General features: G+C 37.1%; 1 protein-coding gene across 1 annotated transcript; it reads right to left on the minus strand.

Moving 5' to 3' along the window:
• On the minus strand, positions 1–25,847 carry EDRF1 (erythroid differentiation regulatory factor 1). The gene is made up of 24 exons (XM_010285077.1): positions 25,645–25,847; positions 24,101–24,167; positions 23,059–23,184; positions 22,422–22,546; positions 21,804–21,963; positions 20,446–20,547; positions 20,041–20,162; positions 18,951–19,062; positions 18,090–18,237; positions 17,907–18,015; positions 17,470–17,581; positions 13,622–13,882; positions 12,087–12,158; positions 11,821–11,971; positions 9,381–9,569; positions 8,132–8,332; positions 7,527–7,745; positions 6,208–6,431; positions 5,642–5,800; positions 5,245–5,394; positions 4,454–4,607; positions 4,071–4,186; positions 3,158–3,321; positions 1–202 (listed from the first exon to the last, which is right to left on the minus strand). Exons 2-24 carry the CDS (start codon positions 24,158–24,160, stop codon positions 31–33), a joined length of 3,408 nt encoding a protein of 1,135 aa, XP_010283379.1. The 5' UTR covers positions 24,161–24,167; positions 25,645–25,847; the 3' UTR covers positions 1–30.
• Between the last annotated feature and the right edge of the window lie 251 nt (positions 25,848–26,098).

A 26,098-nucleotide genomic window follows, 5' to 3' on the forward strand; every position in this document is an offset into this window, starting at 1 on the left:
CACTGTTTCTGCTGTTTTGCAGCATTTCAGTCACTGAATTCCTCCATTACTAGCTTCGTTATTTTGAGTCAGCTGTTCCAGTAAATTTAAGATTACCTCTATTCGTTCTAGCAGAGTCATACTTCTGTTAGCAGTTGCACGCAACAGCAAGGAGTAAACTTGCTTGTTTGTTTTAAGAACAACTTCTTCTTCATTAATGCCCCTGAAAAGAAAACAGATAATACAAACCATTAATGTGAGCACAATATTTTATTCTGCAAATTATCAAAACAATTATTAAATAACAGTGATGGCTCTTCCCTTGTGAAAACACATGGCTGGTGTTTTGATTTGAGTCTCCGATTTCCTTATTCCTCTTTCCTACCATTTTACAGCAGTGCAGTCAGAGCCTCTCTTTATACTGCAGGAGGGATATGGTGTTCCAATTTTTATTCAGCTCCAGTCTGGCTATTTTATTAACTCATAATCCCAAATCACATCGTAAACCCTCCACATACAGGTCTCCATGCCAAAACTCTGTACTAGTCTAATCTGATCACGCCAAATGCAAACAGACACCTAAACGCTCGGGAGAGGCAGCCCGTTTGCTCCTGTGCCACTGCCTGCCATTAGCTCTCCCCTCTAAACCGCTGCGGGCATCATTTTCCCTGTTGGAGCCTAGAGCCCGTGATCTGGCCTCATTCTCTCAAGTTCCATATATCTAAGCTACTTCCCTACGCAGAGCCTCTTCCATGCTCAACACCTCTACACAAAAGAGCTTTTCCTCTTTTGCCAGTCTGCAACTGAAGCTCCCACCAGTTTCCTCCATTTGGCAAATATTGTAAATCACTTATAACACACGTGCCGGTCTTCTGCTTCAGTGCTGTCACCCCTCCTCTTCGCCACCCTGCTCTGCTACATTTAATGTCCAAGACTAATAAGTAAGTGAGCCAAATGAGGAAAAAAATGCTGCCATAATAAATTAAGCATGTATGTGTGCAAGCAACACACATTTAATTACAAATGCTTCGGGAATTACCAAGAAAAGGTAAAGCAAATTAAATTCATAACACTTGGCAGAAATCAGACGGGTTTATTTATTAAACAGAACAGGTAGTCAATAAAAAGCCACTGAAATGCAAAGTATTTCCAGGATAAGTTACAAGAATTCCCAGAACGAAGTATTACTTTCAATTACTTCTTTCTTCCGATTTACATAGCCAAGTTCAGTTACACTTCTGCATTTCAGTTTTAGAGAGTAAAATTCTGATTTCATTCAGTTTTATTGCTAGTCTGCAAATTTCACTATCAAATATTCATTTTACCACATGTTCTCCCGTTCTCTGCCAAAGTGCATCCGAGACCTTGAAATAGCATTTGTGAGCTCCAATTCCCTCCCTTTTCAGCCAATTATTGAAACAGAAGGCAGACGTTGTATCTTCTCCTTCAAAAAAGTAGAACTGAGGAAACGCATGCAAGACGTACACAAGGTACTAGAAAGGTAGTTTTAAGCTTAGCCTCAACCCAACATTGTTTAAAAAAGTTTAACTTGTTATAGCAACTCTCCCATCTCACAGTATGCAAACTGTGGCACGCTCCCATCAGTACAAAACCCCATCCAAGAGACACAATGATGAGGAAGTAAACAGGGAGGGAAAAAAAACCCACAAAACAAAGCACAGGAGTTTTTTTTGTTTTACAATACTTACCCATAGTACAAGATAACAGAACTAAAACCATTTACTCAGTTACTTAGACATCTACTTGGTTAAAGACAAGTTCTACTTTAATCATCTGCATTTCACATATTCAGATTGCCACCTTGTGGAAGCTCTTTTTTAAAAGAGTGAAAGCACCGAACAATGCACCTAAACCACTGCTAAGAAAGCACGGGCTTTCTTCTTGTCTCCTGCTTTTCTATTTACCCATCTTCTACTATCAGCATGCAACTTACTGTGCAGAATGAATTCATTTCACAGTTTAATTTCAGCAAAACAGCACTTGCATCAGCAGTACTTCAATCTGAAAAACTATTAACACATCTTCCAACAATAAAAGAATTCTCTGGAACTATAGACTAGAACTAATACTACATTTTCATAAATTAACTTTCTATAACAGTAGAAACAGCAATAGTATGCTGCTGTAGCTTATGCAAGCAAATGTGTTTGATGCTGAGGGAATAAAAGGTATTTTCTGGATCCCAAAAGCAACTACACGCACACATTCAAATCTCACCAACAGAAGCAACAGTGGTGTAAGGAATTACACTGCCACACCTAATCCCAGTATCACTTCAAGGTCAACACAAAAAGGAGAAGCCACATTTGTTCTGAATCCCAGCAACACGACAGAAGACTGTTTTTTCATTACACACTATTAGGTGCTAGAAAATTCTTTAATGCCAGTGAGTATCTTCCCCACATACACCCCCCTCTACTTACAGCATTACTGGTATGCCTACATTTACTCTCAAATATTTTGCTTCCTAAACTGTGCTGCCTTTGATATATTTTATCATCAAGATATATCAAAGGATCAGCAGCACACAGTAGTTTCTCTCCCACTAACTTTCAAGTGCTCTGTCACAGCTGAAGACCAATATCAAAGGTAAGATAAAAGACGCCATATACATGTACCTCATTCCCTGAACAGTTTGATTAAAAAGACAATGAGAAGCGTGCCAACAAAACTATGGCAGTACAAGTTAAACTGCTTTGTGTGTGAATTTATACCTATGAAGGACATAGGATTTATATGCTCTAACAGATAAGTCAGATATCACAGAGCATGATAAAGCATCAGTGATTCATAACCGTACCGTGCATTTCAGACAATGATTACAAACTATTATCTTCCTATTTGAATACAGCCATTCAAGTCAGACTTTTTTGTCTTCTCTCAGTCCTGGACCGCTTTCAGGAAAGATGAGAGGAAAAAAGGCTGCCTAGACACACTGAGTAAAGAAGTTTCTTGGTCATTCCCTCCATTACACACAAAAACATAGAAACTGTTCAAAATCTAGAAGATCAAGGTGTATCTTGGCTCCTTCTCCACACAGGAGTCGCCTCCAGAAAACAGTAAGTATCACACTTTCTTGCATGCCTAAGAGCACATTGTTTGTACAGATTTATGCATGAGAATCACATCTACATATGCTTACCAAGGTTCAGCTTACCCAATTTTTTTTTTGGTTGAAGTTAACAGTTTAATGGATTGGAGGAGAAGGAATGACATTCTGGACTCAAAAATGCTAAGCAGTTTCAATACTTCTTCTTTGTTAAGGCCAGTAGAGGAATCATTAGGTGACATATTCTCAACACTACTTTTATCCTTGCTTATCTACAAGAAGAGAAAGAACAAAAAACATTTCACTCAACTTCACCATTAAAACTCACTTCAGTTAAGGCAGACAACCTCACATGCAGGCTAGCTTACTCTTTACAGCAGGGGTACCAACATCACAATTGCTACGACACCCTGTTATGCACCTTCAGGAGTTAGCTCACATCCACACTGTACAAAAGTTATGCCAACTGCTTATGTTGTACATATATATTGGAGTATTTAGATATAAAAATATCAGGAAAATAAAAAGACTTGACTACTCAATCTGTTGCCCAAATTGCCAGCAAGAGATGAACACTTGTCAGCATACATTGCAAGTAATTATTTATTTAGGCATCAAGAACCTATTAACACTAGCTACAGATAACCTTCCACATTTCAATATCAAATACACTACATAGAGAGAATTCCCATTTATGTTGTACATACATTCTTAAGTTCTTTAAGATGACTTTTAAGGGATAACGGAGTTGAACAGAACATCCATATACAAACATGTTTTAACCCATCTCCGGATGAAAGGTATGGTCTATAGTGATTTTTTTTTTTTTTTAATCCACTTCCACTTAAAGGTTAGACTTGAACTGCAGTAGATTCAAACCCTGTCCACACTATTTAAGCAATTAGCTCTACTGAAAAGTAACCAAGCAGTATCTTAATTGCCAAATGACCAGTTTTGTGTGAATGCAAGTGACACAAGGGAGCACATCATCAGACCTGCTTTCTCTCAGACTTTCACTTACCTGTTCACTTTCTGCCACAAGCTCCTTTCTGATGAGCTGGAACGCACCCTTGGTTTTCACCATTATATCTAGGGCCCCAAATAAAGTCTTTAATTTCCCAGCACTGCTGTTTTGACCTTAAAAAAAACAAAACATAGTAAAATGAATGACACAAATGGCTTGTTATGGATTGCACTTTTTCTTCCATCCAAAGATTAAGAGTTCTCACAAGAAAACCATGTACTGCCCTAGTCAACAGAAAACCAGTAAGATAGAAACATCTCTTCTCTCTTGAAGAAAATTCTATCCTGACAAGCAAATTACTCCAGCTCTCATATACAAAGTTATCTAAAAATGAAATGGTAATTTGGAAAACTGTTGTAGTAAGATAGAGCTAGACTTACTTGCCATCTGGAATTCTGCAAATGCTACCCTTTCCAGTTGCACGCGAAGGAACTCACAGGGTGCATCCTTCAAGAGTTGGAAGAGTCTTACTGCTTTACTATAATGAAGATCAGCAAGTACTCGGTGTTGTTTCCTCAAATGTTCATCACCAACCTGCACTCAAAGTAGGGTACATAGTAAAGCCCAGACAATTTGTATGTTCATGAGGTAACCCTTAGAAAAAAACTGCTTATGGACTAAACAAGCTGTCAACAATCATTGCCTGAACACTTCTAGACTACATCACCAGCCTAACATCTCTGAATCTATTGTAATGTCATACCTAGTGCTAACAAATTCACATCAAGTAGAACTAAGTTAATCGCAAAGAATAATAATTCAAAACAGAAGAATCAGAAAGCAACCCTCCAAGTCTACACTATGGCTTTAATAAATCATATACTAGTGTTCTAGCAGAAGGCCGCCTGCTTAAGTATCAGAAGAGTGGCTTGGATGCAAAACCAAACCAAAGAAAGTATTTGTCATCAAGGGCTTCTGTTATGAGAGCATGGAACCACTTAGAATAGACAGAACCATAAAGCTCAATACACTCCATAAAGGACAGACTGCTCTTAAAAGTAACACTGTATTTCACAATGATTTGCAAATAAACCACCTACATTTCTTTGGTTAAATCATTTAAATAAATATATCCCAACTACAGGTAGAAGGATAAATATTAATCTTCACACACATTGGAGATATTAAGTACAGAACCTATACAGAAAAACAAAACAGTTTGTACTAATACCTGGTTTCTCAAGCAACTGTGGTACATCGAAGCAAGCCTGTGGTGGATGGTTGCAGCCCGATACTGACAGAGAGGCTGTCGTGCAGACACTGTATCAACATCACAGTATTTCAAGGACTTCATCATGGCTTCACTAACTTCCTTCTCTATCTACAAAATAAAACACAGAGACGTAGTGTGATTACTTTGAAACTAGAACACCACTATGTGCAAGTCACATTCTCATTAAGCAAAACCTCAAAAATGCAAGTCACTAAACGTTTTATGGTTTGCAAGAACTACTGCATAAAAGTTCTTCAATCTAATAAAGGTTTACAAGCTACTCCAATATCAATTTTGCTCACTGTTTAGTTTTTCAGGAAGATAATAGCTTATTTTACCAATTGCTCTTCATTACCTGTTCCTGAGCCTTTCGAGACAGTGGAGCATAATCCTGCTGTAGAGTTGCCATAGTGAAATAAGTAGTAGACAGCTCCCAGTTCACAGAATCCCAAACAGTTGGATGCACATCTCTCTTACCTAGTGATCTTAATGCCTTCAGATAGTAGTCAATAGCCTACAGATTATAAAATAATACACGTACATGATTACTGCTTTACTCATTCTCAAGGAAGCATTCAAAAATAATCTGTCTTGAGTCTTCTTCAGTATTTTCCTTGTACCCATTTTGGTCATAACTAATCCTGACCACACATTTCTACCTCCCTTGTGTGTGGTATTGCAGTCCGTGTTAAACATCAAGAGCTGAGTATCACAGCACTTCAATATATCAGAGCAATGGAATCAAATCTCAACAACAATAGTAAAGCCTATACAGCGAGGATTAAGATAACAGGAAAGCAGGAGAGGTATCCCAAGTTATTACATCAAGAATTACAGATATTTACAAATATATTCACAAATATTCTACGGTAGAAGGCTTATTAGGGTACAGGCCATTCTAAAAAAATAGTATGATGTTACCTTATTGTAATAAAGAGCCTCTTCTGGGGAAAACTCTCTTTTGAAGTCACCTTCAGCTGCACAGTGCGCTTGAGCACAAATTCGCATCAACCTTCCTGTGTTGCACAGCAGAAGAGCAGCATTGGTTGCATCATCAATTGACTCGAAATTCTGAATTCCTTCTTCAAAGCAAGAGAAACTTTTCTTCCAGAGTTGCTGCTCTGTCATCGATACATTTTTACTCACTAGGATTAAGACACAAGGCTTACCATCTCATTCAAACTCTTGAAAGACACCCAACAAACACTGCCATTATGTTCTTTTTCTTGCAAATGACGTTTTAGAATTTAAGAGTAGTAAATGATTCTGGAGACGCAATTCATGGAAAACACTCTTAAGAAAACCTCAAACATATGAAAACCTTAATACCTAAGGTGCACTATTACACATACTATACTTTCAAAAGAATTATCGTAACATTACACACAAAAAACAAGGGAAGTTAACAGGATAGAACATAGACTACTTTTTTTCTTTTCACGGTAATATTCAGGGTATTACAGTTACTTTTATAAACTTACAGTATGTAACAAGTAAAAAGTGACTTTTACAGACAAATGAAATTCAGTATTTGAGCTTTGACTTCAACTAAAGCAGTTCTGCAAAAACACGGAAATTACAAAAAATTACAAAATTAAAGGTCCAACCCAAAATCCTTCAAATATTAATTGGACAAAGGTCACAGAAAACAGCCGGTATGTGGGGGACTGGAGCTGTTTACACTGAAGCACCAGCATCTAATTTGTTCTAGTTTAGATAACTCTTACTTGTAAGCAAGACATTGTTGGTTTTGCTTTCAAAAACAAAAACCCACCGAACACCTTACCCTACAAAGAAGCTTAGGCAACCTCCATTTCCTCAAAAAAACCCAAAGGTTGACTTCACTGAAACTATTTGTATGTTTAAATTAAGCTTATGCTTGTTCACACTGGGCTGAACCAAACACATCAAGAACGCAACAAGCCCTCCCTTTTACAACAGAGTTGGTCTTCAGTTTCCATCATGGTTTTTTTGAGGGCATTCTACACGATTTAAAGAATTTCTCCAAAGCTACAGACTCCATTATTCAGTTTAGGCTCAAATCAAGCCACAGTAATCTACAGTAGACAAATATGGTCATGAACGTTGCACAACATTAATTACAGAAAAGTATTTACTATGAAGTTCTTTAAATGGCTGCTTTATAATCAGAAATACTTGAGATTTTTCACACTGTTAGTGAACAAGATCATTGTCGTAGCTCTGTGAAATAGGAAGAAGAAAAAAAAAAGCATACTTGCCCTCTCTCTCAGTCTGCACTGCAGCAGCCTGGTTCATGTAAAACACTCCAATCTCATTCCTAATATTACCCATCCTCTTTAGTACCTGTACATGCTGCTCTGGATTTTGGTTTTTTAGATTACTGAAAAGTAAAATTTCATAAGCTGCTTCATAACATTTACAGCTGACGGAAAGTTGGCATTCCAAGTCTGTAGACAAGTCAGTAGCCCAGGCAAACACTAGAAAAACAAAATGCAAAGCCTGCATGTCAAACAGTATTCACAAACTTGTATCTGCTATGGTCATCATTCCAGGCATTATCCTCTAGACTAAAGTCTGAGGCCCATGTCGGAATGATCCCACAATTTCTACGGATAAGCACAATTTACCCATTACTTAAACAATTACTGTCTTTAGTTATTTTACAGCTTCAGGCATGTCATAAAATATCTTGACAACCTCCTTACACATGATGGGCATGATAGCCCTTCTCTGAAGAAAACAGAACTGAAGCATAATAAACCCTCCTCCAGAAGTGACATTAGCGCATGGTTTTGAGGAAGCACAATGAAATTACTTATGTCTGTCGTATCACTGAATTATGGCAGTTACATCAGTATCATACCTTGACACCTGGATTCTCTGTGAAGACTATGTAATATTTCCTGATCTTCTTTTGTCTGGTAATTATATTCTTCAAGATATGCCGCTCTGTTGTTTGCATTTTGAGCAAGCATTAATTGGATGTCTCCACAAAGGGTTAAACACTGACAAAGAAATACTAATACTTCAGGAAGCATGCTGGCGCAGAGACAACAGTAGGTATCTGTTAGAAAAAAATATCCCAGGGATGGGGGGGGGAGAAAAGAATTAAATGTCAAAAGGTTTGACACAGACTGACAATATAATTGGTTTTTATGTTACCTGCCACGCTTATTTTCTGTGTATGCAGGCAACACACGTTCTTCTAACATATTTTAAAGTCACAGTTGCTCTACACAGCTGACAGTTTCAAAAGAGCAACTATGTTGTTCAAGATGAGCAGTGAATCTGGTAATTACAAATGCTCATCTCAGATTTGACTAAAGGAAAACTGACTTTCTACAAATTAACTCAAGTGAGATATACCCTGAAAAATTAATTTCCAAAAAGATTCAGTTTAAACTTGATTCGCAAGTCTTTAAAACACTGAAAGCTGAAGGTTGCTTTAAGTTATTGATAAACATATTGATGGCTTTGTGTTATCATCAAGTGTTCTTGCTTTATAAGCTTTCCCCCCACCCTAAGCTCTACAAATATGGAAGCAAAACAGCAGTACTACGGTACTAAGCTAATGGCATTTTCCCATTAGTTATTTTCATTATTTTAAGTAATACTCTGAACAGCCTGATTTTACTTCCTTCATTTTCTTCAGTAATACCTGAAGATGTATTTCATTTTATCCAACTCAGCTGATGAATAAGTTTGGTATTTCTGAGAGTCAGGAATATTTTTAAATGAAATGGGAACCACCAGGCATTTCCAGGGAAAAAAACATCTGCTTGCAGCAGTAGCACTGAGACCTCACAGTGTTATCTTGGTCTTGGCACCAGGACCAACACCTTCCAACTTCAAGTGCTCTGAAGCTCCAAATCTGCCCTTTAAGTTTCCCAACCTGTCAAAATGAGAGCACCTTTCTACCAGAGACTGGAGTTATTCTTACTACGGTGTTCCCTCCTGAATAATGAGCTAGACACTTTGTTTAATTAAACGCACGGTCATCAGACTTGTCACTGCACACGATTAGGAGAAATCATGCACAAGAGAAGTATTTGATATAGTGAAAGATATATACAGGCAACGGTACAGATGACAAATACATTCTAGCAACTTACCATGGCACTGTAAAGCCAGCTTGATGTATCGTAATGCTCTCCCGTACTTCTGCAGAATCATAGCAGCATCAGATAGGACATAATAAGCCTTTGATGATTTCAGAATGAGCTGGAGTTTCATTTTATATTGCCACGATCCAGGAATCATTCCTGACTGACTGGAATGCTTACCCTTCTGAAATGAGCCCACTGTAACACGAACAGAACCTCATCAGTAAGTCTTATCTTCGTAACATATGCCAGAGGTTGGACATTACATTCTGTCTATATACTGATGAAGTTAATTGCCTTTATTACAGCTCTGCACAAGTAGAGTTATGCCAACTTGTCTGCCACTACATTTTTCATCTGCAAAATGGACCCAGTACTCAGAACTTTTCCACACACTCCACCTGATAGTGGGATGCTCGAATACAGTGAGCACAACGACAATGCAGCTAACCCCTCAGACTTTAAACAGCTTTTGAAATACGGGTGCAGCGGCCAAGACTATTCCGTTAGGTAACAGTAGAAACAAACGGGAAAGCCACAGGCATAATGTGTCATGTTTTCCACCAAATTCTTAGGATATATGCTCTGTTTCTGTATGAACAGTCTCAAAGTAAGAAAGTTTCCACTTGTGCGTTTAGCCTCCAGCACAGAAGGAACTGGAGAATCTGGTTCTTCTCATAAGGAAAACCAATGCCTTTCTCACACTAGTTTCAAGACATTCTCAGCATAAGATTATGAAAGTTCTTTCTTCAATGCTGCAGTGGTTATGGAACCAGAAAAAACAGACCACTGACTTCAGGCATACCAAAGGACAGAATTTGTCCTGACAATATCTGCACACAGAAGTCCTCCTTACGGGTGGACCTACAAGGCCTGACTTACATGACCACTATCTTTAGTAAGTTTTAGAAGAACTTCAAGTTTATGTTAGGACAAAGACAAATCTAATACAGTAACACCTCATGCAGTTAAAGACACAAAATGTACATATACTGTATCTACCTACTATTCAGAAGTAGTTATCTTCAAGAATTAAGAATGCTTATCCTTTTTATATGTATTCTATATGTTTTCTATATGTACATACACATGTAGCAGAGAAACTACATAATTTGCATCAGAGAAAACACACCCACACACTGGAGAAGCGAGTTTCTCCCTTATGTTTGAACTATTTTTGTTTTTCTTTAGGTTGAATTCAATCCTTTACGACCCAAACATGCGGCACCATTGCTACTTCAGGGAAGAACTCCAGCACAGCTCCAGGAATCAAGTAAAGTATTTTTCTCTGATCTGTGCAATATTTATCTCCCACATTCCCCAGGAAACACTTGTTTCTAAACAGAAAGAGTTAACATGTGGACATTCTCCTTGCCAGCTGGCAAGCAGCTGCAATGTGTCATCAGTTCCAAATTGTGAAGGCAGAAGACAAGAGCCTAGCTGCAGGAGAGCTGAAATAAGCACACTGTTCTCACTGAGCTGACCTAGGTAACGTTTCTCAGTAGATCTTGGTAAAAATTAGTCTCACAATCCATATTAACAGTACTATGCAGAATTTATGCAAGCTCACCACAATGTAACTTTCTGATGGAGGTGTTAAATTCTGTAGTCAGATATCTGATAAAAATTAAGAAAGTACACATACATCTCCAGGTCACTGACATTTAAGAGACAATCATAAGATTGGAAGAGAAACATGAGAACATTTAAATGAGTAACTCGAAACTGAGCTTGCTTATTATTCACAGATTTTCAAAGGGTGAAGGGAGGAAAAAGGAAAGAATAAAGAACTGTAAATATATGCAAAACTTAAATTTCTTCCTGGGTTATGCTTATAGGGCTTCTTGCCCTGCAGAGAACTCTACTACTTTCAGAAGCGTCTTTCCTATACCATTTTATGGCACTCCAAGGAAAAAGAAAATAGAATATAGTCTGAAACTTCTGGAGTTTGCATATTTAAGTAAACAAAACATCTTATTTGCTACTTCCTTCCACAATTGCAGAGGTACAAGAAAGAAAACAAAATCCTTGTCAACATTTTATAAGCAATTCATCAGTAAGGAGAAAAACCTACCGGAAGTAGTAAGTTCTTCCACAAAACTTCCAAGTCACAAAAAAAGAATTAAGTCTGCTTTAAAAACAACCCACACAACTCAGTGCTCCACATACCAAACCCCAAAATACTAAGCCCTTATAGAAGTCATCTGCAAGCCACGTCTAAATAGGGTCCAGTAAAATTATGTGTTTACTAATAAGAGACACTTTGATATGCAAAATATCCCAAATGAGCTATTCTTTTCATATTTAAAAAGGAACAGACTGTTCTCCAATTTTTGGTATACTACTTTTGCTTATGCAATAATGTAATTAATGACTTCGACAATCAAAAAAGTAGCAGCAGTTTGTGTTGGCACTCGAAAGGTCTTATTTGCACAACAATACAGCTTACTTTTGTCTAAAAATAACGCCATCTGTTTTTCCAGACACTCGGGACCACCACTGGTGGATTCATCTTCATATTTCAAGGGGATTGGTGTGCTGGGGTCAGCTGCAGGAAGGTCACTCTCTTTCTTAACACTGCTGTCAACAGACTTCAAGCCCTGCAAGAAGCAGAAATCATTTAATTCACCCTGAAAGCAATATTTAGCAAATACAGAATACATCAAGAATTGGGTACTGGGTGAAATCTCATTAGGAAGTTAATGGTGAACGTACCTCCAGGACATAGCTGAGCACCAGCCGGCAGCGCTCCTCAGTGCCGTGGCAGACTGGAAATGCACAACTAGGCTTCATTGAGGGTGGCGGCAGGGAAGGAGTAAGAAGAGAATAAAGGTTCAACATATGAAAAGTCAAAATTACCGGCTAGAGCGCAAATGAGAGATAGTATTAAGAAAACCTGTTCATGGAACGTCTGAACTCTACGCTAGAAATTGTCACAGTATTTCTTTGCTTTATCTCAGTGAGCGATTCATATACTTGGTCATTTACGCTTGGTCTCTCCTGGTAATCCCAAAGACAATGCAAAGAGGAGAAGAGATAAGACAACTCTATTCCATAACAGTAATTACAAAAGCATGCGCAGATGGTGTGCAATGCAGACAACAAGAAGATAAGCAGATTCAATACTACACAGAAATAATTTCTTCAGCCTATACATCAAAGTTGCACTTCTGTCACCTTTGAACAACTCAGTGCCTTGATTTTTTTGGCGGGGGGGAGGACATTGTATTTTTGTTTTCTGCTGGGCTAGTGTAGAAGGGGGAGAAGAAAAGGGAAATTGAGTGCTTCAGCACCTGTACAAGTCGTATTTTCAGCTGATGATGACCTTGAAGTGTTAGAAGTTAAGACAGCAATCAGAGTTACAATTTTTTTTTTTAGGAAATCTTGTTCTTTGCTACTAAACACATGTGTTAGAAAAAAGGTTTTTGACCAATAAGAGTAATTTCATAATCATATCCCTATATAGGTAAGACAAGTAAAACGTTAGAAAAGTAAAATGCTATAAACAGTTTATTCACTGATCTTCCTAGTTTCTTATCTTCCTCTATTCTGCTTCAATAATAACGCACAGGAAGTGCGATGAAGGTAGCAGTACTACACTTCTGCTGATTCATTGATGAGGCACATGTATGTCAATGAAGTTTCAGGAATACCATGGTTATTCACCCAGCTGTTCCCTTAGACACAACATATACACATGTGCAGGGGAAAGCTATAGCTCTTTAAAATGACCTATAACCAAATTTTCAAGGAAATCAAATTGCTGTGTTTTGACCAGTTACCTTGGAAAGACAAATCAAAAAGGGATATCAAAGACTGACTCTGTGGATATAAAGTAGCTGATGCTCCCCAAATAAAACCCACCCAACCTTAATATTGCTCCAGAAAAAAATTAGTAAGATAACCTAGGTATCCACACAAACTCATGGTCATCTACAGCTCTTACACAGGGCCACAGCTGGCGATATTTTCCCTGCTGCCATGACAGGAATAATTTTTTCCTGTAGCAAGCTATGCAGTATCATGCCATAGAGGATATATGCAAGATGGCAGGGGAAAAACCTACATTAAACCTGCTATACCGTAAAATTCAAAGACCTCAAATTTTATGAGCAGTTCATGAAAAGTTTCTCATGCTTCAGTTAACCTGAAGACAAAACTAACAGGTAATGGAATTTCAATTACAAACCTTGCTACATGAACTGAATCTTTTATGAAAACCCTTAAAAAACATCTACAACTTCACTTACACGTATTCGATGAACAGACTTGTATTTTTCCGGTACTGATAACTCTCCAACAGATTTGATTATAGCAACTGCTTTGTTGTCATCTGGTGGATCAGAACTGTTACTGTAAGAACCATTTTCATCACTGTCTGGCATTTCTTCTTCTTCCTCGCTGTAACTTTCATCAGAATTTCCATTTATAGGGAAGCTTGCACTGTCATCTTTTTTAGGTTCATCCAACTGGAAAAGCTCTGATAACATGTAGTTTGCTGATGCAATAATCTTTTTAAATAAGAGGAAAAAAAATTAGCAAGTTAAATTTTTCTTTTGAGACAAAACATCAGTATAATTTGTCTTAGAATAATGAATAAACAATACATGCAAGTAGGTATTTGATAAGCTGTAAATACAGCCTGTACACATACACACACACACTCCATATTACTGTATTTTTGAGCACTGAATTTTATCAATATTTAAGCAGCAAATGGCTGGTCTTATCAACTATCCACATATGTGCACGCAGCCCCTGCAATCAAGCTTGCCCACACTTGGTTTTAACCCCCAGCTTACAAAGTCTTCATCTCCTTTAAAACAAGCGAGAGCAAAGACATAAAAATTGGGAATACAGGCCACCACAGCCCAAGATTTGGTTTTGTGGCTTTTTTCTTAAAAGAGAAAAAAATGAGGGCAGCTCTTGATCATCCTATTTACTTCTTTTGAGTGCAATTCTAACAAACTCCTTGTTTATTTGCATCTTTTGAGCTTTACAGATTCTCTCGAACTGCAGCTATGCTGCACTCCAGAGAAGCTTCTACCTTCCACTTTTGTTCCAATTCATGCAAGAAAGGTAAAATCTGGCATTAGGAAAAAAAAAACAACAACAGCAGCTATCTTCTTAGTTGATGGTAAGGAGGTATCTTTCTCTTTTCTGGACTGCTATTGTATGGAGAAAAAGGAGGAAGTAATGGAAGCTAAGTTCTGGTAGAGCTAAGCATTCAGGGGTCTGCACTTCATTCCTTCCCGCTTTGTCAGTTTATTCCTCTATGTACTTTAATACTATACACTGCCAGAGTTTCAAAACGTGTTGATGTATGACAAGATACTGGACAGAAGCATTTAAAAGCTATCCTGTAGCAGCAACAACATTCACAGTACTAAAAGTTCAGAGCATGAAGAAATCAATTTCAACTTCTCAACAACAAAAAAACCACATCAAAACCAACAACCCAACAATTAAGAGATTCAAATTGAAACTCAAGAGTTCAAACAGGACACCAGGGCAAAAACAGCATATGCCTGTAGAGGTAACTGTAGCTTGCCTTTTATAGTGATAAAGGAAATAAAACTATACAGTAAGTCAGGAGAAAAGCAATGCTCACCAGTGATAGCCTAAAGCAAGCAGCTTTCCCCCGTGCTTCAGTTTGGTTTTATACAGAAATAAAAAAACTGGAGACAAGGTGTACCTTAAATTACTGACTCTTGTGTAGCTCCAGCATTATGCAAACACTAAGTAATAGCTTTCAGTCTTGAACTTTTGGATTTAGGCACTTTAAGAAGGATCTGACTGCCAAAAGACTTGCATTAGGGCTTCATGCACACAAAGTGATTGTGACAAGGCATAAATTCTGGAACACAATTTTAGAGTGAAATCTCTTGCTTTCAAGATGCCTTTTTTCCCCCCAACGCTGAGTGAATGTCAAGTGAAAGATTTGCGATTAACTCCCCTGAAATTCACCTTGGAGATATCAACTCCTGCATTTTACTTCCTGAATATTCTCAATATTCGAAAGTGTCAAGTGTCAAGAGTAACTTCTGAAACACTGCAATAGCATAGCCAGGAAAGGGGAATAAAAAAAATAGAAGTCAGTCCCATAAAAAAAATTGTGCCCACATTCCTTTTTTCTGCTTCCCAATATCCTCTCTACTTCTGACTGTTCAAAAAAGATATTACATTTAATGTCACTGAGGCCCTCTATTTAGGAGAGTGTGGTTACTTACAGTTCCTGGTTCTGGTACTAAAGGGCACGTTCTAGCTCCAGGTTCTGCTGGAGTGTAGTGAGACCGGGCCAGAATACAGTCCAGCAATTTCACACAAAGCAGAATTGAGATACACATTCTCCACAGTAGCACTGCTATATCATGTGAGCCATGCTAAGTAACTTCTCATCAGAAGAGCAACCTTTTGGCATTAGTCATTTGTGTGACCTGCCAACCAAACAACTTTTTACACTTTTTGTATACTTTTGGAGGGCTTTTTGCAGATGTGTTAAAAAAACAAATCCCAGGAATTTAGTTATTCTACCAGGCTGTTTTCTGATCCAGTATACAGCTGCTGAGAAAGCAAAAGGTGGCCACCACCGTGCAGGAGTATGAATTCAACTGAGCAGCTCAAACAAGCAGTCTCTCCTGTCCTACTAAAGAGTTAGTTATGGACTTAAAACTCCCATATAGGAAAGGGAAAAACTGTAGATCACAAGAGGCAAACAAAAGAAGGATCTTATGCAAGCCAAAAAAAAAAAGTTTTCAAGAGCTTCTATTGGGATTTTGAGAGCTTTCCACAACTTTAGAAGGAATCCACAAAATACTTAGTTAATAGATGGCCATGTCTCCTCTTGTAATCTATTTTAAATACAATTCCAATTTTTCACACCACATTTTTGGGATCAATTTTCAGTTGGAAACAGCTTAAATCTACACCAGCTACATGTAAATTAAGTTATACTTTGGGTTAGATACCAGTTTTGGCACAGGTATTTCTTTTTGAAATTTATGTGTTGCCTATAACATATTTACTAGTTAAGTTACCATGTTAATGTGCCATAGCATAAATAAAGAAGCTCCTGCCCAATCAATTTCCAAGCCTCCTGAAGTATCTCAATTTACTTTTTTGGTTAAGCACACAGATTCTCCATTATATCATTCTGAACCTACAGATTTTTCAATTCAAGACAAGGAAGAGATTGTGAATAGCCTTGGTCAAAACCCCAATGAGAAAGCTGCACACTCCATTATCTTCTGCAACTCAAACGGCAGCTAGCACATCTGCCAGCAGTAATACTTAAGTTTCTTAAGACATACACACCTTCTTTACCTCCCTAAACTTTAATAAACTACTTGTCTTTCATAGCAATTAGATTCCTGTTTTTTTCTAAGAACAAACCAGAATCAAATATTTGGAATAAAGGAAGTCAATACAGCTTCATCTCCTTTTCATTACTTTTCTTACTGCTTGTGAAAGTGCAGAACATCTCAAGGTACTGATGGCTGATACAATGGTCTAATTAACCATTTCTGACTCCCCCACCTACCACAGAATAGTTGAGTTTGAAAGGAACCTCTGGAGATTGTCTAGCCCAGCCTCCTTACTCAAAGCACGTTGCTCAGGCTTTGTCCATTCAGGCTTTGAGTATCTCAAAGGATGGAGACTCTATAACTTGTCTGGTTGACCCATTCAAACATTCAGCCACCTTCAGAGTAAAAGCGTTTTTTCTTATATTCACATTTTATAATGTCTGGCTAAGATCTACTTCACTGTCTGTACAGCTTCCAAACACAAAAAGGGCTCTTTGGGAACAAGAGCAAAAGAGCAAACATAATGAAAAGGCCCTTTTTAGAGCAGAACAGAAGACTCGTGCAGCAGTGAGGGTCAGCGAAGGCTACTACTACTAAAAAAAGGAGGGGGGGAAAGAAAAAAAAAAAAAAGAGTCCAGGGTTTCTTTAAACATAAATCAACATCTCAGTTTATAAATAAATTTAAATTCTCTCCCTTGCAGAAGGAGGAGGAAGTACCACACAATATAACCAGGTGTATTATGACAACAGCATTTCTGTTCTGTTTGCACAAAGCTACAAGAATTAACTCTTACTTGAGGATGTCTGCCATTGTCCAGTAACTTAAGACAATTAAGGAGCAATGTTCTGATAGTGCCATAGTGTTTCTTGTTCTGGTTTTTCTTCAGCATCATATTGCAAGCAACTCTAAAAGAAAATTGAACAGTAAATCCCTGGATCATTTCTTTGTGCTAGAGGAAAGCAAGCTTTAAACAATAATACTGCAAATGTAGATCTCCCAAACTTTATGATGGGTCTACAAGACTTACTCAGCAAGAGTGTAGTTTACATGGAGAAATGGTGAAAAGGATTGATTTTAGTTTTGATTTAGTGTAACTGAGGCTTATCAAGCTTATGTGTAAAAGAAGATTTTCATTTCATGCATTTTCATTTCACCATAATTTTTGGTCTGTATTAATTCTTGGTGCAGTTGTATTTGTTAAGTATTACAACAAAAATTATAAGAACTCACTTGTATAGAAGAATTGCCACTGGCATTGTAAAAGGGTTTTGGTATTTGTCTTCTGTCTCTTCACAAAGGGTGGTTAGGTCATAGAGCTTTACTATATCACTCCCACTTGCTGAAAGTTAAGACCTTGCATTAATCAACATGACATTAACGTAAGTCTTTTTAAATTGATCTAAATATACTCACCCTTAAATAGCCAATAAGTATGTCCTTCTTTGGTGCAATTTGATTTCAGAAAGGATAAGATATTTTGAGCAATATCTTTTATCACTTTGGTAGAAAAATTAGAGTTTTCCAAATTGGGAATATCTTCAGTCTTGATCATTTCATATTTCTGCATGGAATATATGTTAAAAGTCAAGATTAGAAGGGGGTTTTGCCACCTATTTCCCCCAAAATCTATACACCAGTGTCTCTTAGCAACTCCTAAAAGGAACAAAGGCTACTATTATAATACAGTGTCATGATAAATGGAGTTAATTTCTATGATTTACTTTAAAAGCAAGCACACCTTGATTACACTACTCAGTAAAGAGGACTCACTTCTATGACAAACATGGTAAAGTAAAAGGAGAACAAGACATGGAAAAAAACCCCAAATATGCAACATTAACTATTACTTCAGTGAAACCTAGCCAGCTTAGTAAGACACTATATGCTACCAGGTACAACAGAAACTCAGCTGGTGGTCTACTGTGGAATACTAAATACAAACCAAGGTTTAAAAAGCATGCATCTATCTTGGCAAGTGAACATTACAGATTAAGATGAAAGAAACTCGTGTATTTCTGCTGCTACATTTTTTATTTTTGCCTTCATTCATACTTTGGGGGAAGGAGGAACTTTACATATATGCAGAGGAAAAAAAAAGAGAACACACTTTTGGATGACTGCTGCAAGCCGTGTAGAAGTTTCTCATTCTGCAATATAGGATTCTTGTAATCTTTTTGTCAGAACAGAAGATTAGAAAGAGATCTATTATGACTGGAACAATTTCAGAAACTGAAGAACAGATGAACTAGGCATAATGCAAAAAGACAGTCTTACCTGAACAATTCCATTAACATGAAAGCACATCACAAGCTCTGGTACATTGCATATTAAGTTGTCCAACCAATAGTCAATTCCTGTTAGCACATTTATTGGCTTGTTATTATCCCTAAAAACAAACATTTCTAGTGTTATTTAAGTCTTTATTTACTTTAGAAAATATTAGGCATGTTTACTAACAGGATTTAGATTTAAGTCACCTGAGAGTAGATGGATACTAAAACAATTACTTGTGAATTGTTCTATTTTAGAAGCAAACAAGCAATTGTATCAAACAAAACAAATGTACTGATCTCTCCAATGCAATACACTCACATTCCCTCACCGGTTTTGCATTTTTGCCTATGCTTATACTGAAACTTTAACAAGCTTCAGATGTTACACTTACCAAGATAACAAGTACTTAAGAAGATCTAAAGGAATAGCAGTATTAGCTGCAACTAATTATAGCGCAAGCCTTGTCCCAGACCTTCCAAAATCCCTTGCAAAGCAAAGCACTGTTAATTTCTCGATGTGTCTTAAAAAGATGATAAATACATCAAGTGAGTTTCAAGTTTTTGCTCATTTTTTGCCTACATATAGGCAGGAACAGAAAAAGTGGTTATCAAGTGATCAACATAAAGTATTAATAAACTATTAGTGAACAGCAAGACAGTCAGAACTTGGAGCTATTATAGTCACAAGTTTTAAGTACTTATGAAGTGCCCGACTAGCAGTTACTGGAATTCAGAATCCCAGTATACTGCCCTCATAAAAACAGCAATAGAATGAAATTAAGGACTGGATGTACAAAGGTATTTTAACACTCAGTATTCACACTGAAGTCAGGAAAGGTTGTAAAACACCAGTACTTTCGAAGAAAGATTTAGTAACAGAGCCAGAAAAAGCTGCAGAGCATCTCAAGTCCCAGTGCAGTGGCATGGCTGTGGGGCTGTTTGTTTTCCAGCACTTTACAATGCCATCATCATTTAAGTCTAAAGCATTATTCTTTAAGAGTCAACCAAACAAAATGCAGGTAGCTGAACAGGAAGCAAAGCAACAAGTTAGTCAAGGTTGGCACATGTATCTCATTAACTTCAAAACTCACCTGAGACGCAAGCTCACAGCAGGGTATCTCCCACCTCCAAATATAGGCATATTTGATCCTACTAACATGTGGATGTCTTCAAAGGTCCACAAGATATTACGAACAAAGTCATTTTTAAGTCCCTTCATTAAGAGAAAAAAAATTGGTTTATAAATCACTATTATAAAACATGTTCTTTATGACATTCTACGGAATTATGAGAAAGCAAGAAGCAAATAAAAAACAGCACATACTGAACTATGCTACGCATTCACATTAGCTTAAAAGACTGAGAGCACAGATGCCACAAAAGCTACTTCTACAGGGAGCTTAGTTTTTCTCTCTGTTCCAATTTAGACCAAATTCTAAAATGTTTCATTAAATTGGGAGTTCAGTCTTTGAGCTCAAATTTCACATATAGCATACCTGACTGTTTTCCCCGTCATTGAACAAAGTAGTCAGGTTTTGTTCTTTGGGGGCTGAGGCCACATGCCCCACTATATATGAGGGTTCAAGAGGCACACTTCCCTGTGAAAAGCACAAGGATAAGGAGTGATTCTGCTGCTGAGGTAAAGTTAGGCCATTAAAAAAAAATCTGAACAACAAAAGCATATAAGGGAAAAAACCTTTACCTCTAACATCTTTAAATAAATATGTACTAAAGTACAAAAAGCCTCTAGTCAGTGACTAGAATGCTTCTTTTCTATAGCTAGTACCAAAATTTTGTACTTTATACTCAGAGGCTTTGGAAAGAAATCAGAATGTTTCTATAAAAACTCTTTATTACCCCAGGGTCAGCATCAGATTATCAGTCTCCAGAAGTAAAACCCCTTATAAATTAAAGAAAAATCACATCGTACTAATGCACAACAGTTTCTCTATGATAAACAGTCTGCTGTATTAAGCAATAGTTCCTCAAGAAGGTGGAAGAGAGAAGTGATCCTTTTCTAAAAGCTTTCAAGTACTGAAATATTACTCCACTTAAGAATATTACTACACTGCAACACGTGCAGTTACAATTTTATGGGTAATGTAGGTTAGAGCCTTCGTAAGTTAGCTGACCAAGTCATTTGGCGTACCAGTTGGTAATACTGTCTGCGCATAATTACAGCATCACTATTATATTAATGTAGACTGAACACAACACATCTCTCAACCTCTCAAAAATTTAATCGATTCCTGTATTATATTGCCCAAGAACCACAGGAATTAGCAGTTTTCATAAATAAACTTCACCACAGACTGAAACCCTGGATTAGGGATTTACTAATCAGAGTTTGTTGCATAATTACTATAAACATCTCCCCCTTCCTCTTGCATAATCTCATAGCAAGTATTTGTAAATGTCACTTAACTGTTTTGCAAACATTTTCACAGATCTTCATTTCTCTCTTCACCTCATAAATTCAGGGCCACAACAGATTCATTTGAATGGCAGATTTAAAGAGAAAGGCCAAAACCTTAGGCTTCCACACACAGCTTCTGAATATTAGATTTTCCTATTTTTAGGTAAAGTCATTGATGACTACTCCTAGCCAAATGTTTTGTTTCTCAAAAATGCATAGATAAATACATATTTAGTGTTACAGCGAGAGAAAAAAAAATCTGAAATTTAGAGCTCTGATACACTGGCATAAGCTAAACCACACATACTGCCAAGTTCTTCTAATGTCTTAGTTCATTTCTTTCAGCAAAGAGTACTGCAACAATACCTCTGAAAAAACTTTCGATATATATGTCTCTGCAAAAACTAAGATGCCATTTAAAACATTTCATACACTAACCTGGTTAGAGGCACCTGGATCTTCAGATAACGAAGAAGGCATTTCAAAAGGAGCTGGCCAGGATGCCCTTCCTGCTTCATCACTCTCACCTGAAACAGGACCCTCCTGGTGCTGTTTTGAAGCGGAAGGAACAGGCTGAGCAGCTCCATCACCATTAATGCTGACAAAGCAACATTAAAAATTTCAGTCGACAATATGCAAACAGATCCATTTTAGAACTGTTGTATTTGAGGCACTGTTCTCAAAGAATGACTTTGCTTATATGCTAAAAGATTGCTAAATTGAGGTGTTCTTTGCTCAAACTCTTCCAAAATTAGAGCAGGTGTCAATCTACCTCATATTTTAAGTTGTTCTTCCCTCAAACCCAGAAATATTGAGATATGCAGTTAATCAAGTCATGCTGTTTATTCTTCAGTACTTCAACTTTACTTTAAAATATTTTAATTTCTGTTAAACATTTACATGTTATTTCCCAAACTCATCCCTCAATTTTTGCTGTATAAGGATAAATCAGTAAATAAGACAGACCATAATGGAATTTTAACATTTACTTCAAGACAAGAAACCAGGCAAAAGTAAGCAGTACAGAATTCAAGATGCATGCAGACATATGGTTACCTGTAATACAAAAATTTAGAAAGTATAGCCTTCTGGTACCAGTGTTCTTTACTCTTCTTTTTCCGTTGCCACTTCTGATCAATCAGCCTTTGATAAAATTCTTTCAGCCACGTCCAGTCCCCTGTCTAGGCAACATCATAAATATGAAATTAATATCGAGAACCATCTGCAAAGTAAAACAACTCCCTTATTAACATACGAATACTCATTCACAACAGCAAAAGAAACCCAGAAAATAACCTCACAGCTACAGTCTTGAATTGGTCATTTATTGACAATGTATCTTCCAGAAATGTTATGTTCTTACTGAGAAGTTGACTTTGTTAGAAAGTCAGATACATAGTAAGAGGTTACATGGTAACAAATACTCATTAATAATAAAATTAATAAAACAGTATAGCAATACTGAAGTAATTACAGGAAAGTGGGACACCAAATTTTAATCCTACAATACCATAAATACAGGACATCAGATGCAGTTCACAGGTAAACCAACTGCTGCAGAATAGAGCACCTTCTGTACTCACATATGATTCTCAGGAATTTTGATACATACGTGCTTTCTTGCTGGCTGCACTATTCTTGAAATAATGCATTTTGATCATATGACATAATTAACAAAAACCCAATTGTTAACCTGAGATGATCTCATGAAGAGTTCTTGAATATCTAGCTCATCCAACAAAAGCGTCCGCCCAATGCGATGTACTGCCATGCTCACATGTGACTTGCTGTAAGGTATCTTCAAAAGTTTTTTAATATTCTTGAAGGAGAAAAAAGAACAGAGATAATATTCAATATAATTGTACTGCATTGTAAGACAATTCTTAGGAAATTGTAAGCAAAGAATACACTACTACCATTGGAGAGGCAAGGGCAGGGAAATAAAACCTTATAGTGACAGTGATTTTAATAAAGCCATTCCACAAGAAATTCTATTTGTTGAGGCCAGAGAACATGAATGACAGTGATAAAGAGACCAAGTAGTTAGTATAACGTAAAATCAGTCAGTATACATGGTTTCAACATGATCTCTCTTTGGATCATCACAACCAGGTATCATCACAGGTGACCAAAAAAAAAAAAAAAAACAAGTGGATGGTTTGGATTTTAAAAGCTCTATCTTCACCACAGGAATACCAGCACTTTGTCAGATACCCAGAGGAATCTGGACAGAGATCTACATCTGAATAAAAGCCTGCCAAACATCAACACTGAGACAGTAAATGAGTATGCATGTTTCTTCTTCTGAATAGCCTCATCTGAATTCTACAGATGCTACCAGCACCAAAAAAAGCTGGCAAAAATCAGAGGAAAGAAGGCAGCTGGAGAGGGGGGGGCTGTGTCTTCTAGGTAAGAGTAGGAAAAAAATCATCTTGAGAGTAACAATTTACATCAAAATAACCAATTTAAAACATACAAGACAACTACATTACAAAACTGATATGCTGCGTTTGTAGAAAACCACAGGAAATATGATTTTACCTCTACATTTCTTATTCAGTGATCACAACTCCCCTAAGTGACAGAACAAAAGTTAGGTGATCTGTTTGTGTTTCACTAGGGGATCTTTACTTTTTCTCAAAGGACACAAAGACAACAGAAGCCATGAAATATCTTAAAATAAGGTTGATACAACGTAAGAGTTTGAATGATAGAACTTAAAAAGTTATACACACCTCTGAATCAGACACAACATCTACATCATTTCCAACTGAGTCAATGAAGTCATATGCCATCCCAAAGCTATTCAGAAAATATCACAAGTTAAGACAAATGCAGTGTGACATTAAATAGAGACCTGTTTTGTTTAAGCTTATTAAATCTTTGAAAATTTTTTCTTCATTAAGAAGTGCCTAGCTAAACATTACCAGGTGTAATGAGATCTGAAGTTAATTAACACAATCATTTCATTTTTACATTCTACATGTTTTTCAAAGATACCTTTGGAAGTGCTTAGATTCAATTTCAAGATATTCTAAAAGGTAGTTTAAGTTTTGTTGAAATCAAGAGAAGAAACACTTTTAAATCGGTCTGACTTAAGACAGCTATGGAAAATTAGAGAAATTAAGATTTTAATTTTTTTTTAAACACTGAAAGTGAGAACAGTTTTTCAAGGTGTTTCTCTTTAAGGCATTAAGCACAGTAAATACTTACATTTTAGCAGCTATCATTTCACTCAACCTCTTACTTATGTTTTCCAAAACTGGCCTACATGTTGTAACAGACACATCCTTCTATCTTCACCCACCCTCATTAAGACCTCTCTAAATTACAAGCTATTTAAGTTAGAATATTTCAATGGACAGATAATTCTTTAAAATTAAACCAGATATTACTACAACCCAAATAAATACATGATGTGCAAGTGTCCGAAGTTATACTTTCACTATTAGCTTTTTAATTCTGACACTAGAAACAGAGAGATTAAACTGCCGGCCTCAATCTAACAAACAAATGTGGTATCTAAAATAAACAGGAGAAATTTATAAAGCCCTGAGAAACATGTTATCCTGCTGGAAAAAAACATACATCTCCTAAAACAGATTATGAGGATTTGAACAGAGATCCTCCACAAACTGTTAATTTTCACTAACTAGTTGAGTTAATGTGAATTTGCTCGTTCAGCACAGGAGTTAAGCCTCCTATTTATAAACACTCTGAACTCAACTCATCCAACTATTTAACAAACATCCATATTTGAAAGGTAATGCTGCTTTTTGGTTTTGTCCCTTATTTCACCTTCTGTGTTCACTCTTGACATGACTTGGAAAGTTCTTTTGCCACTAGTTAGCGAGGTCCAGTCTCTAAAGATCCGGAAGAGCTACAAATTGGCTCTGTAACTTTCAAGAGGAACCACATTTGTTCCATTTTCACCTGTTATCAAAAGCAGAATGGCTGGCTGAACAAGCTGAGTTTGATTTTGGCCAACTGACAACAGCCAACCAGGGAAGAACATGAAGTCAGTTTGACTGTCTCAGGCAAGGTGTCAACATGCACTTAAAAAAAAAAAAAAAAATCAACAGCATTACCAACATCATTAGTCATTTACAAAAAAGACAAGTTTCCAGCACACAGGCAAGAACTAAGGATGAAAAAGCAGAGGAAGAATGGTTAAGAAAAAGCAACAGCTAGCTGCTATATCCTCAATTACATAGGGTCCAAGTTCACTATTAGAATTATTCTTCAAGGCCTGGAAAAAATAGATCCTGCTGTTACTTACCTTGAAAATGGTTTACTTTTTTTGTTGTTGCCAAGAATAGTTGTACCTGCTGGACCCAGCTTAGCGCTTTCACGTAACCAATTGGCAGGTGGAAGTTTCAAGTCTGTTTTCTCCTGAAGACGAGCAAACGCTGCTTGTGGTGGCGCAGATGAGTATTTCACCACAGCACTGCTTTTCACTTCGTTGCCTCCAAGAAACAACACCGACCCCTAGTTTTCAAAGAGAAATGAGCCTTTTATTTATAAAGTAATAGCAACTAAAACTATCAGACTTGCTCTACGATAAGCTACTTTTAATAGTTAAGTGACCAAAGCCCAGTGCTGCAGTCACTTACAACTTTCTCCTGCGTATGCTCAGGAGTATTTCGGTTACCCCGATTCCAACACTTGCGCCAGGCGTACGCTCCCCTTCATCAGTTTATAAGGCTAAAGTGCTATTAAGAGCAGCTCCCTAC

This window comes from Phaethon lepturus, unplaced genomic scaffold (assembly GCF_000687285.1).
Source record: "Phaethon lepturus isolate BGI_N335 unplaced genomic scaffold, ASM68728v1 scaffold34294, whole genome shotgun sequence".
Classification (NCBI taxonomy): domain Eukaryota; kingdom Metazoa; phylum Chordata; class Aves; order Phaethontiformes; family Phaethontidae; genus Phaethon; species Phaethon lepturus.